At 40.0% G+C, this 15,427-nt stretch overlaps 1 protein-coding gene across 1 annotated transcript; it reads right to left on the reverse strand.

The window, feature by feature from the left end:
- Positions 1 to 1,214: 1,214 nt before the first annotated feature.
- Positions 1,215 to 15,146, reverse strand: kcnk2a (potassium channel, subfamily K, member 2a). The gene is made up of 9 exons (XM_034224340.1): positions 14,876 to 15,146; positions 13,432 to 13,574; positions 13,204 to 13,316; positions 10,690 to 10,780; positions 10,077 to 10,194; positions 9,600 to 9,760; positions 5,400 to 5,586; positions 5,129 to 5,268; positions 1,215 to 3,452 (listed from the first exon to the last, which is right to left on the reverse strand). Coding segments are annotated over exons 1-9 (1,263 nt in total). The 5' UTR covers positions 14,877 to 15,146; the 3' UTR covers positions 1,215 to 3,143.
- Positions 15,147 to 15,427: the final 281 nt, after the last annotated feature.

Raw genomic sequence — 15,427 nt, forward strand, 5'->3', positions numbered from 1 at the left:
TCACTCATACAGGAAGTTTAAACACTAAAAATTACTCACTGGCTGTGAACTGTGTGAAAGAAGAGAAGATACATGTACTTCCAAATATCTAATAAAGGGTTGGTCTAAAATAGGAGTTGGTCATTGCATGTCTGAGAGGAACTGGATTAACATTACAGGTTATTTGTGTGTTTATAACTTGAAATCCTTATGAACATGCAAAGTTGTTAATCAATGACTGTGTTGGTGTGTATTGTTAAGATATGATTGACAGTGACAGTAAAAATGCAAATATACGCATTACATCTGCAGCATTTATGCAAGTGAACAACAGGGTTTTAATCAGCTTGTACAATACATGCAAGTCAAATATCACTACTGAAGTTTGAAAAATGTCAACAACAATGGAATTCAAACTTTGTTTTGCAATGGAGAGGAGAGAGTGTAGGATCTTGTTTGTGTTGTTTGTACAATTATGTGATGCCAAAGGCAGTAAAGGTCAAAGACTTTGAAAAAGACAGCAAACAGAACAATTATTGAAATCTGATATATTTTCAAGTTTGATATTGTACAAAAATCTCTGTTACATTGCGTTTCGATCAGCTCTACAGACATTATTATTACAATGTGTTCTCAGTTAAGAAAGTACTCTACAAGTATAAACATACAGTTTATAAAAATACAGTTCTCATCATCATAAAAACCATTCACATTTCTAGCACATCAGCAGAAAATAAAATGTCTTTAAGTTAGTTTCTTTTTAGCACAGCTGAAAAGGATGATTGTGTTACATTGTCATATGTTTTCTAAGGAGAAGAACGCAGACCAACAGCCTCTACAAAGCGTACGTCACTACTGTTTCCATTAGTGTTAGTACTGAACCTGCAGACTGCTATAGTCTGCTGGAGAGAAAACCACAACATGTATGGGACTCTCCTGCTGACCCCTCACCCTTTCTTAGGTTCGTTTTAGATATCTAGGGGGCTCTTTAAAGACTCTTAGAGCGTCCAATAGAAGTAAAATAACCACTGACAGATTTGTACCTGCTGTTCTCTGAGTATTATTTGCACCAAACAACTAAAGCTGCACCCCCGACTTTCTTTGTCATTACATTCAACAGATTTTCATTTTAACTTGAAATCGAGTCAACCTACAATATGGTTTTTACTCCTAATGTAATCGGAAAATGTTCTAAGTGTTAAATGATCTGTGTGTGTGTGTGTGTGTGTGTGTGTGTGTGTGTGTGTGTGTGTGTGTGTGTGTGTCAAAAGAGCCGTTTAAATTATATTATTATAGAAAACACAAATGGTTTGATGCACATAGGCACGCATGGCTCCAGGCCGTAGTTACAGCAACTGATTTGGTTTTGTTGGACTAGATAAATACATCAGCAATGGCCTTATGAAACACCTTATTTCTTCAGTTTAAATACTTATAAGTGTTACACATAATAAGAACAACCCCTTACAATGTGTTGTGCTAGCCTTGATTTGGCATAATGAAGAGTTTAAGGCACAGCAGCGGTTTGACAAATGTCAGACATTAAGTGATTACATTTCTTTCAAAATGACTGAATCAGAGAGACCACTTTGAAGCTCACCTTCGTCCTCTTGACCAACACCAAAAAGAGGTGGTGGACATTTTTTACTGGAAATAATCCAATGTCAAATCAAAATTATGATGAGATCGAAACCTCAAAAAGTAATGTGGAAGCTGCAGTGGTCAACCCCATTAATTATTCTCCATTGTAGTCTTTAGTTTTCTTCGTTACTTAATGACATCACTACGTTACGCTCACTCTTCTAGTGGCTAGCGCTCCAACACATTGTATGTGAAAAACTAAGGGGCGGGACATCTATAAGCAGTTGACCAATCACAACAGAGCCGGCCAGCTAACCAATCAGAGCAGACTGGGCCCTGGTTTCAGACAGACGGTAAAAATAAAGACCTTTGTGAACATTAAAGCATGGAAACATGTCACAATAGAGGCACCACATGCAAATATGAACCTGTAAATGACCATAATAGGGCCCTTAACAGTTGAATATTTGGGTCAGGACTTTTCATTCTTGTTAAATATAATGTTTGCTGAAGAGATCTGATAAATACAGCTCAAATAGGAGCTAGAGTTTGTAGCTTGATCAGCAACACAGTTTTCCATCTATGTTGTTCTTCAGTACGGCTGATTGTGCGACAAACCAAAGCATATCCCCTCCTCTCAACATCTTCACATTCTGCAGTCTTTAGCACAACATATGCATCTAACCACCAGAGTCTGTCATCTTTGTATTTCATAATCTTCTGTACCTTTTACAACTCTGATATCATCATATCAAACCATCATAATCATAATCAATTCGTTTTTAAATTGTCATCTCTGCTTAATTCCAAGATCTTAAGTTGACAGACACTCACTTAATGTCGTTTCCAACAAGATCAACTGTTTTGAAAGTCCTCCATCTTGCTCTCTATTTCCCTGGCGGTGAAAAGTGTCCCGCTGTATCCACAAATGTTCTTCAGCAAGGCTTACATTCCTGCAGCGGGGTGAACAAGTCTCATCTGGGTCGTCACAGAGTACCACATTCTAATTTTTCTACTTGTTTTTTCAATAAAATGACATAAATGAACTTACCAAAGCTGAAGTAGATGGTCAACTTCATTCATTTTCTTTCCGTTTTACTGATTTTAATCGCTATAAGTTGCACCTCTCTCGTCTCCTCTTCACAACTACACTTTTCGCGGCACACGTATTTACAGCCTATCAGCTCTCTGAATCATGAGATTACGTTTTGGTGGGGTTGCCAGCACTTTGCCCCACTGGTGATTTTTTGCCACACACATTGAATAGAAAAAGACTCTGAGCATGCGCAGTGTAGTTTTTACAGCACCCATTCATTTTGGCAGCAGAGAGAGGGGCTTGACCCACATCGCTCAACACGGCTCAATAGGCACACTGTAGACACTAGTTGGAAGAACGCAGACTAAAACAGCAATGTACAGACGAATCAGACGACTAAATATGATCGTAAAATATATTTTGCATATTTTTGGAATTATTATTTTCATTACTTTCTGCTGACACTAGGTGGGGCGGTCCCTAAAGACGAGTCACCACTGCTTCATTCTCATCAGGCCACCAACAGAAAGACCTTGGAACGATTTCTCTACTTGAAGTGGTCCACGATATCTCCTCGCTCGGGGTCCAAACCGTTCATGAACAAGCCTCCGTTTCGGGCCAGAGGACTGATCAGACTCTCGCTCCTCTCGTCGCTGAAGTTGACGGACATGGTCCTCCTGGGCAGGGTGAGCTCAGGGCCGGGGATGAATCCCAGATCAGTGGACAGTTTGCGTTTAATTGAAGTGGCACGCTGGAACTTATCGTGGATGTCCACGCTAACACGCCGCCGTGTCTCTTTGAACTCTGCGGAGACGTTAGCCGTCCACTCTGCAGCGTGAGCTCGGATCTCCACTACCTGCAAGGAGAGAAAGACATTGAAATAAATAAAGATTAAAGGTGGGGTAGGTAAGTTTGAGAAACCGGCTCGAGATACACTTTTTGTTATATTCCATGGAATGCTCTTAACATCCCGATAGCAATGAATATCTGAAGTGCTTTGACAAAAAATCCATACAAAAATGTCATCTGTGGAAGCCGTAGTACTGTAAAAAGCACGACCAATCATTTTAGCCGGCCCGGCTAAAATAACTGGATAACTGCCTGTCAGCCTTCCATCTGTGCACAAACTTATCTCGTGCCCTCATTGGTCATGTGCAGGAAGTGGCAGATTTTTTCCGGTTTTGTATTTTCAAATTCTAGCGCACTCGAGCTGGTTTCTCCAAAATTACCTACCCCACCTTACACTTAAGGAACTGCTGGAAAAACTATTCCTTCTTTGATGGCAGTGGCAAAATGTAAAATAATTTAAAAAAAGAGACATAACCTTTAAAAAGCGTTTTGTCTAAATGTCTCACCACAGTGACCTGTTTCTTTTTAATAAAGTTACCATATATTATCACCATTTGATAATACAATGAAATGACTATATCCATGGACAATCAGTTATCCATGACCTGTCAGTCGATGACCAAATCACATTATGTCTTTTCCATGTTTGAATGTTTTGTTTTTTTGTAAACGTTTTCCCCTCTGAATAAGATGTTTTATATAAACTCAATAGCTGTAACATATAAGTGCATGCTATTGTCCTTTAGTTATTACGTTCTGTAATTGCGCTTCTTCCCTCGAAATCCAAATTAGGGTAGGTTAAAAAAAACGTGTTCAATGTGTTGAACCAGGATATTTATGCTAATGAGTAGGCTTCAGTTTTGTCTTTATAACTCATTAAAAGAGGACTAGAGCCGTTCTTCAAACGGACATTTCAAATGCCTGTACTTCAGACTATATCCCACTAATAACACACACACACACACACACACACACACACACACACACACACACACACACACACACACACACACACACACACACACACACACACACACACACATCACCAATTAACAGTTTCAGACCTGAATAATATAACTAATTATGTTTAGCTAAGGGCTACACCATGTCATGTCAGCATGTTCTTGTTGAAGATACGAGTAGTGCTATAAGATTTTTTTTCTTCTGATGAGGACATCATCACATGTTGTCTGAATGACCCCTTTCTTCTCTGGAGATTCTCACGGTAATGGCATACGACTGCGTTTATGTGTTTAGATGGCAGACGGTGGATTGGATTAGGAAACAGTCTAATCATTGAAATGTCATTAAGCAGAGGGCAAAAGTTGAGGCACTGCAACAGTAGCGTGAAGAACCTGAGTGTCACTTTACTGAAAGACACAAATACATCGAAAGATAAACAGATTTCTAATAACACTGCATTACATAATAAAAAATGGCGATAAATGTTCACTTTATTTAATATCAATGCTTTTTCTAGTAAACAGCCTGGGCGCAAAATGTTATAATTTTCACTGCATTTTCAAATTATTATTATTAAGTTGTCATCATCACACAATGCAGTTTTCTTTCCTGAAAATGAAATATAACATACATTATGAAATAACAAAACCAAAAAAAGGAAAAAGGGAGAAATTGCAGAAATTGGAGAAATCACTGAACATCAAACCAGCGGTCTCATACCTCTTCTTTGGTCTTCTTGGAGATGACTCGGAGCCAGTCTCCTATCATGCTGAGGATGGCAGCAAAGTAGGCGAGTCCCACCAGAATCCAGAACCAAACAACTGGTTTATAGTAATCTAAGTACTCTATTTCTGAACCACCTAGACATGGAGACAGAGGCAATGAGTGTGACACATCAAGAAGAGTTCACCAGGTGATACAGGCAGAGAGACAGACAGGTTTAAATTAGCTGTCTGATTTTGCTCTTCAGTCATTGGCTTTGTGTTTGTACCTGCCACAAAGTCTCCAAATCCTATGGTGGTCAGCGTGATGACCACAAAGTAAAGGGACTCCAGCACAGACCAGCCCTCGATGTGTTTAAAGATGGCCGCTGGCAGCGCCACAAACAGCAGGCAGCCAAACAGCACGAACAGCAGCGTGGAGATGACCCGGATCTTTGTCTGACTGATGTCCCAGTGCTGAGAGAGAGGGGCAGAGGAGACGGGACACGTGAGGTAACAGGTACCAAACTCTACAGATGGGCTGTTTGTGATCACTGTAAATACACATGAAGCTTTTGTGGTCATTGTCTGTTTAATTCAATTTGAGTGGCAACAAATAGCATCTTGAAATGGATTAACTTGTCACGATCTGTCTTTGTGGTGTCTTGTCTAGATCTGTTTTTGGTTTTCTGTCTGCGTTGTGTTTTGTCTTGTTTGGATCTGTCTGTGGTTCCCTGTCGTTAGTTTCCCTGGTGTGTCTGATTACCCGATTGTGTTCACCTATGGCCCCTGTGTTTTCTCCTCCCTCCTCACCTGTGTCTTGTTTGTGTGATTAGTCTTGTGTGTATTTAAGTTCTGGTTTTTCTGTCTGTCTTTGTCGGTTCGTCTTTCGTTGTTGACTGTGTTCACCGGTGAGTGTTCTGTCTGTCCAAGTTCTATTTTCGTTATCCTTGAAATAAAGGTATATCAGTTTAATCTGCATTTGGGTCCTGCTTCCTTCGCTCTACCGTGACAAACTAGATCCAATGTATCCAATATGTTGATGCTAAAATATGTACATTTAACTTGTCCATCCGTGAGAAGCACTTGTTGTTCAAACCAAATGTATCTGAGCAGGGCGCATGAGGAGGACTTTGAATTTATAAAGACTAAATCGAATTGAATTGTAATCAATTTGGCGACATTTTTGTCTTTTTAATAAAGCGTTATCAGCATCATCATCATCATCAGCTCAGAATCTCTTTATTATATAATACTTTGGTTTATGACCAAAAACTAGTAATCCAATGATAATTTACAGCTTCATCAAATGTAAACTTGGAGGGTGAACATAGTATAGCTTCATCACTGTATATATGTTTTTTTAACTCATTGATAGCGTTGTAACTCAGTGCGTTTACCATTTACATCCAATTGTTAGCATTTAGTGAGCAACAATGCATTCAATATTTCTTTGGACATTTCATTTAAAACCAAAAGTCACAAAGATTAAAAGTCAAAGGATTGACAAAGTGATACGATTAATCTTCTGGGATGCATAAATGTTTTTACAATATTTCTTAGCCAGCCATTCAACAGTTATTGAGATATATCAGTATGGACCAGAGAGACAACCGTTTTCGAGGTGATTTGGTAAAACAGATAGACGCTGTAAGTAATAATAGCCTTATTCCATAAATTGGTCCCCTGGGTGCAGTAGAAAGAAAAGACATTCACAGTGTTCACTGAGGATAATGCTGCAGTCTCACACACTCTGGGCACAGAGCAAAAAGGCTTTGACAACACCCACACAGACCCAGACAATGAACTTTTGTCCTCTGTCCTCAGCCTTAATCATAATATTCAGTACTCAGTCCCTCGGGTGCCCTAAGAGCAGCAGAAGGAGCAAATCGTTCTACATTGCACACTTCAGCTCCTTTCATTCAAGGCTCGAACGCATATTTCAAACGGCAGCAAATTCAACTTTAAAAACACACATTTTGTGAGCTTTGTTTCTCTTATTGGGAGCTGAAGACTTGACATAAAACAACAATGCTGAGGCATTCCTTTAAAGACTCAACCATCTCCTCTTAGAAATACTGTTTTTACAGAGAGACTACAGGTGAATCTAAAAAACGACACAAAACAAACAAACTAATCTCTAATTCTAAAAGGGTTTGCATGTAACCCCTTATTCTGCCTAATACCTCATCAAAACCTTAGTAAGCACAAAAACAAAACCCCTCATTTCTAACTGTAAATCATAACAAACTATAAGGACGAAACTCAAATATAGTCAAGTAAAAACTTCATAAATCAGAGAAACCATTATGTCATTTCAGTGTTGGTTAGTGCAGCTTTCAAAGATAATGTTTTTGTACGTTTGTTAAAATGCACACGTATCACTACATTCTTTTAATGTATTCTTGTTTATATTCCATAGGTTGACCCTATAACTATCACCTCAATATGTTTCACATGTATCTCTTGATGTTCATTATTCAGGGTAGCTTAAAGCAGTGGTTCTCAAACTTTTTCTGTCATTCCCCACTTTGAACAGGTGGGCCTTTTCAAGCCCCACCTGTTCCTCATCGTTCCAATAAAATGGTAGGCCAAGCTTAAAATTGTCAAATGTATCGTTCTATAACAGGGGTCTCCAACCTTTTTTAGGATGAAAGCTACTTTCAAAATTAAAACAAGTCGTGAGCTACTTTTACTCCTCTTTTTTGTTTTTTTTGCAGTGTATATATTTAGCACATTTTAACATTATTATATGCTACCTTTAACCTTTGTGTGCTGTTTGGGTCTGTGAGACCCGTTTTCAGTGTTTACTAAAATAAAATATATGCAATTTAATTATTTTAACCTGCTTTATTTGGTGGTGGACGTCACATCCTCGGCAGGGTTAAATGCATCAATCTGGTGCACTTTGAGCTAGGGCTGCTCAATTAATCAATTTTGATCGCAATTACGATTTTGGCTTGCAACGATTATGAAAACAACATAATCGAAATAAAACGATTTTATTTTTTTAAAATAGGTTTTTCAGTTGAATTATACTTAAAGTTCAGGGTAATCAACTAACATACTTTTCAAATGATTTTCTTCAAGAAATTGATGTTTTCAAAGTAAATGGTTAATCGTTTTTTTAAATCGTGATATCAATTATTGACCCAAATAATCGAGATTATGATTTTTGCCATAATCGAGCAGCCCTACTTTGAGCCCAACATGAATTTATGGATACAGCTCTCAACACTCAGATGAAAGGGAGCTGTATACTTTTCAATAATCCAAACATCTTTAGAATATGATCACAACAAATCATTTAAACTTGTTTATTCTTATCTTATGTTACCTAGTTAGCATTCTTTCTTTTTATTTATGCATATTTGACTAATCCCTCCCCTTTTAAACTTTTTGGAATGATTTCTTACTTTATGTTTTACAACTTTATTAAATAGATAAAGGTGTGCTCTCTCTCTCTCTCTCGCTCTCTCTCTCTCTCTCTCGCTCCACATTGCTTTTCTTCCCGACTGCAACGCTGTTGTGTGTGTCTGTGAGAGCGTTTCACATGTGTGTATGAGAGATTTTTTACCAGTGGCGAGCCTGTCTCTGAGGGCCTAAGATATTCTACAAAATAATATTTTAAAACATTAAAAAAAATTATATTTTTCTTTATATATCTTTTTTAAATATGTTTTTAGTAATTAGTTTTACAAATAATAACTTGATTAAATTGTATTTAAAATAACATTTCCAAATAAATAAATCCTTTGAATCTGCCTATTCAGTTTCTGTTTGAATGTGAAGGGTTAAATGAAAGAAGCTCGTCTCTGCGAGGTGAAGACAGGAGCTGATTGGACGTCCAGCTATGAATTCACAGAGGGCCAATAGTAACTGAAGAGAGAGTAATGTCAAATGACAGTACAATTGACCAATCATATCTTGCCTCTAAATGGGTGGGCTTTATTATCGCGGACTTTATGACAAGTTCCGCCCGCTGTGAAACGTTTCTTGTTTCCATAGCAACAACAACTGTCAACAGCGTAAACTCGCCTTCAAAATAAAAGCATGCCAAATTACACTTAAGACATACAACTGCAACGAAAGTAACAAACACAATGCAATTATCCTTTTCAATTTCAAAGAACACAAATTGGGTTATTTACAGGTGTTGTTTTGTGTGGTAGAGGGTCGCTTTCATTGATGCGTTTTGCACCCCGGGCGAGCCGTTATTTTGATATTCCACCAGTGTGAAAAAAAAAAATAAGAATTTCTTTTTTATTATTTTGTACAAAATACTTTTTTTTTTTTTTTTAACAAAATAATAAAAAATGTATTTTGTATCACATCTCTGCGCCCCACCAGTGGGGCGAGCCCCACACTTTGAGAAACGCTGGCTTAAAGACTTGCACCCTTCAAACAATACATTTGATGGAATTCAAACATGTAACACAATATCTGTGTGTCTGCCCAGCGTACGTGATTGAACTTTACCCCGGACTCACCACAAACATTTTCTCCACTCGGGCGATGCCCTTGCCGAAGATGGTGCCGAGCTGATCTCCTACGCCGGCCAGGAGGAAGCCGAACAGAGGAATCCCCAACAAGGCGTAGATGATGCAGAAGATCCTTCCTCCTTCTGTGTGGGGAGAGGTGTTCCCGAAACCTGCAGAGGACAGAGAGGATATCAAGCACCATTTCATACTTCCCACAGCAGTTGAAACTAGCACATTGAAATAATTGAACACATAAACATGCAAGTAGGGGTGTGTGGTTATCTGGTTATATACTCTACATGTGTTGGGAGTTTTTAAACAATTTATTATTCTTAATCTCTATTTTATTCTTTTAGAGTGAACCCTCTGAACTTCTGGAGCAACATGGCAGTGCTCCTGTGAGTAAGTGTGAGTCATTTTAAAGTAATTGAATGTCTGTCTGTCTGATAGGAGGAATTTGAGAGGGATCAACACTGTGTGTCCTACCGATGGTTGTGATGACAGTCCCAGCAAAGAAGAAGGCGGAGCTTAGGTCCCACAGGCTGCTGTGATTGGTCAGCCTCCCTGCAGGGTTCACTCCTGAGCGGATGGCAGACACTACTTGCTGAAGAGGAGAAAGAGAGAGGTAGAGAGAGAGTTTAAATGTGTGTTTCAGATCAACAATTAGTATTGACTTACCATTGGAAACTATCAAATCCTGGTTAGAAACCAAATATTATGTTATGCAGTAAATATTATCACGAAACATTTTAGCTGGTGCTTTTGAGCTTTGTCTTTCTTGTAGTGCTGCAGGAAGGATCCGATAGAAGACAGAAAATACACTGTATGTAACTTGGCAAACTAGGAGGGGCAAGCTGTCTCCTATAATGCAGTGTGAGTCCCTGTGAAGGCTTTAATCGTTCAGAAATGTAACTAGTTGAGAGTATCAAAACAGAAACAAAATATCTGTGGCTACACATGTCCTCCTTTTCCTCCTAAGAAGCTGTAGGAGCTGTCCATGGTGCTGAATCCACTGCAGCTGTGCTGCATTATAACTGTTCAAATACAGAACAGTATTTCAATCAAACGTATGTCGTTTTTAATGTGAGGCAGGTCTAACCTTAACCAGCTCCTCCAGCTGGCTCTGGTTGACACAGGAGTGTGTGGACAGGAACTCCAGCTTCTGGGTGAGAATGGCCAAACGCTGGGCACTAAAGAGAAAGTATGGGAGAAATGTTTCTGATCATTAGTTCATATTTCACAATAAGAGTCCACCTTTCTCAAAACTCTTGTTCGAAAAACAATACAGTAATAACTCTGAACGATGACTTTACGGCTCATTTTCTGAAAATGAAATGTGTTTATCTTTTTTAAACTGTGTGAAAATGACTTGACTTGTGAAAGATCATATTTAGGCTCTAAGTCTACAGCAGGGTCCACCCTGGGGTCAAGGCTTTGTGTGCTTTGTGGTTGTTAAAATTAGATTTGGAAATGTATAACTAAAAATCATAATAACACACTTACTGAATAATGTATGCACAAGTCTGTATACAAAGTAATTAATGCCCCGGCCACACGAGGACGAAAACGGCTAAACGCATAGGATTAACGCAAACGCAATCGCAAAAAAGCTTCCGTCCACACGCAATAGTCATCCGGATAGTGTCTGCCCACACGAGACCGCTCCGTTTAGCTCCAACCGCTGGAGAAGCTGCAGTACATATGCAGGAGCCTGTACGTGGCGCTGTAACTTCCTCCACAAAAGCAGCGAAGAGTTTTTCGCCAGTCAACGTGTATTAAAGTTTAAATCTTCCGACAAAATTATAAAAGTGCCGGTCAAATGTCTTCTTTGTTATTTATTGAGCTTTAAAACAAATGAATAACGAATCTATATAATATAATAATAAAATATACGGAGCCTCTCTTTTTCCTCCCTCTCTTCGGACAGCGCCAGTGTCTGTTTCATGCAGCAGCTGATCCAGTAATGAGTGACCCGGCCGACAGTAAAAATAAACATATTTATATCTAGTTTAGGTAGTTTGAGAGGTAATTAAAATAGCTAAGGGTGATGATCTGACTTGAAATGTGTGTTTTACTCCGTTCACCGCCGCATCACAGCGGGAGGAGCTGCAGGTAAGCAGAGCTGTGTGTCTCCGTCCTGTCAGATTAGACTTAAAGGTGGGGTAGGTAAGTTTCAGAAACCGGCTCGAGTGCACGAACATTTGAAAGTACACACCCGAAAAGAATCCGCCCCTTCCTTCAGACTTCCTTACAGAGCACCTCCTCCAACACACATGAACGCGCACATGACGTCAGCAGACTGGTGAAAGTGGCCGCCTGCTGCTGCAATGCACGCCCATTGACGGCACGAGATACATATGTGCGTGCACGAGATGGAAGGCTGACAGACAGGACGGCAATCCAATCCGTTTAGCCGGCCCGGCTAAACGGATTGGTTGTACTTTTTACAGTATTACGGCTTCCACAGATGACATTTTGTTATGGATTTTTTGTCAAAGCACTTCAGATATTCATTGCTATCGGGATGTTAAGAGCATTCCATGGAATATAACAAAACGTGTATCTCGAGCCGGTTTCTCAAACTTACCTACCCCACCTTTAACTCGCGTTTATGTCCATATCGAGAGAAAGATAAATAATCTGAATTCAGTGTGCAGTTTACTTTGACGCGGGGGTGAGCAGCAGAGGTGGGGAGAGGCGGGGCTATTGCCTCATCATTATCAGAAAATGATCGTATAGGGTGTACACACTGAGCCGTTGGACCCCCCAGAGCGTTGCGTATGCCGTTCTATCCACCTTGGGACCCGTTATCGTTTACGCAGTCGTTTAGTGCCGTATTCGATCGTCCTCGTGTGGCCTAACGGTCTATATGACACTAAACAGTAACGCAAACGACCGTTTTCGTCCTCGTGTGGCCGGGGCATTAGATATACATGGTTGTTTGTCGTCAAAATAGTGGTCTTCTTAGTACAGGGGTGTCAAACTCAATTTCATCACGGGCCACATTAGCATTATGGTTGCACTCAAAGGGCCGGTTGTAACTTTTATAAATATATCGTATATATAAAATAATGTATTATATGACATGATTGCCTCTGAATTGGATTTTTATCGGATAGGGTAATAACTTCATAATTAACTACGTCTGAAAGCAGAAGTCCAGGGGAAATAACTGCAAGTCTATTCAGTGTGCATGTCACAAAACGAGATGCATTGTGGGACATGTAGTTTATGGTCAACGTGCTTCTGTAAATCGGCATGTAACTGTATAATAAACATATTATATTCTTTGCAAGCTCTTGTGGGGTTAGGTTAGGGTTAACCCACATAAAATGAAGTCACGGCCGGATTTGGCCCCCGGGCCCTGAGTTTGACACCCCTGTCTTAGTAGGACACACCTCTGTGACTTCTCAACCTCTGTGACTCTCTTTGGTGGCTCAGCCTGTTTTTTCCTGCAGACATTAGTATCTCTAAATCATGAATGAAATCTAAAGACATCATGAAATATCAAATGTGCACAGGGGAGTGACAGGTAAACAGATTGAGGGATAGATGGATGTTTGTTCTCATAGCGCCGCAGACAGACAGCTGTAAATGTATTTCTCCCGCCTACCTCTCGTGAGGCTGCTCCAGGGATCTGAAGACTGCTGCTCCCATCACCAGGTACAGGACCACCAAAAGAAAGATGGCCGTCACCGTCTTCCATTTCATCACTGTGGCAACCATCTACAACACTTCAACTGATCAATCAACTCACATAAATACTTTATAAACTTTTAAAATATGTGTTTTTCCCCACTGTTACATGAGCACCATGTGAATCAAGAGATAAAGAAATTACTTTTAAAAATCTGGACTCCTCTGTTTTTTCTCTCACCTCACTCTCCTCCCGGGGAGTCAGTGTGATTGGCTTTGTGGAGAAGGAGAGGCGGGGCTTGGTGTTGTGAGTGGCGGATTTAGGGTCCAATAAGTCTGGAGCTGCCACTGTCAGGGGAAATTAGATAAAAAGACATTGAGATTTGTGTCCTCAAACATCTTTTCCCCCCTCCAATCAAATATTGATGATGTGTGTCTTTTGAAATGTTTCAAATGGAGGTGTTTTGTTTATCTGTGTCGTTCTCTTCTGTCACTTTTTTGTCATTTTGTGTATTTTTATGGTAGTTTTGTGGTTATTTGGCTTTTTTTCCATGCCTGAGGATTTACAATTAGGTTTAACAGGATTACAGAGTTTAAAATATAGTCTGAAAACCAGGGCAAGAAGTTCCTTAAAGGCAATATATAAGATCTTAAAATCATTCCTAAAACAGTGTGAAACAGATGAGACTTTTGGTTCTGGTTGAAAGCATTGTTGTACGAATTGAGACGAGAGTACAGGCTGTTGTTATAATGAAGGCGTGAGGAGATTTTGAATTGAATGTGAGCCCGTTTCTTTAAAATTCAGCAATCATATCAAAACATTGTATTCAATTTGAATGAGATTGAAAATTGTTCAATACAAAAAATCAGGTTGTTTACCTTCCACCATAAATATTTCTATATTATATAACAATGTCAGAATAATATTATCATTTATTAAAATATCTTAAACTCCTGGTGTTTATAAGAACCGTGTTAACTGAATGTCTGACAAGTTGAAATAGTCAACCTCTCTGTGTTAAGGAAAACCGAGCAGCTGAAAAACTCACACACACGCACACGCACACACACACACACACACGCACACACACACGCACACACTCGGGGGGACGAACAAGCGCTCCGTGTTGCAGGTCTCCCTTGAAAAATAGATCGTTGATCTCAATGGGATTTTCACCTGGTTAAATAAAGGCTACAAACACACACACACACACACACACACACACACACACACACACACACACACACACACACACACACACACACACACTCAGACTATGCAGGAATAAGATAGGGGGAACAACTTAACAACCTAACATCTTGCCTGAGCTTGAAGACAGATACATTACTTTTTAAAATGGTGTATCACTGCAAAAGCTTGAAATTGTTGTTTTAACAATGCAGCCAGTTTGAAGTGTAAGATAAGATAAACCTTTATTAGAGAAATCCAGCCACAAAAGAAGGGTGAAACACAGGATAGAAAACGTAAGCTCACACCAGGGTAATAACAATAAAAAATAAGCATTTGACATTTTAGATTAAATAAAACTAACCATAACAACAACTACAATTGTATTGAGCAGAGATGTTGTAACACTTGTTTGAAGTTAGAGTAAATTGAAGTTTGAGAATAACTTTTTTCTACTCACTCCTTGTTGCCTATCCGATGCCCTCCGCTCTCCTCTTCTCCTCATCCGACGCTCTCACTGTGTTTAGGGGAATCTTTCCTCCCCTGCCTGTCTCCTCCCTGCGGTGCTGACCCGGGGGGACGAACAAGCGCTCCGTGTTTCTTCCGCTGCTCTCCTCTACTTTTACCGCGGATCGGACACCGATGCTGCTGCACTACCAATGTGCATTTATTGCGTCCACATGTCACTGCACAGAGATGTTTCCTCCGGTGTTTCTCTTTCAGTGTTGCACCATCTGCTCCCCCCCCGCCTGCGCTCCGGCTTTTGAACACACCGGTGCAGCGGCGGGATATCACGGAGAGGGGGGAGAGAGGAGGGGAGAGAGGAGAGAGGAGAGGAGGGGAGAGAGGAGAGGAGGGGAGAGATGAGGGGAGGGTGGAGGTGCAGGACAGGGAGGTGGTTCCCAAACTCAGAGGGAGGCCACACAGACTTTCAAAAGCCCCCCTCCACATGTTCTATGGTTATTCACTTGAGGTATAGGAAAGTACTGTTTAGGTGAGGATTTTTGCCATA

Source organism: Gymnodraco acuticeps, unplaced genomic scaffold (assembly GCF_902827175.1).
Source record: "Gymnodraco acuticeps unplaced genomic scaffold, fGymAcu1.1, whole genome shotgun sequence".
Taxonomy (NCBI): Eukaryota; Metazoa; Chordata; class Actinopteri; order Perciformes; family Bathydraconidae; genus Gymnodraco; species Gymnodraco acuticeps.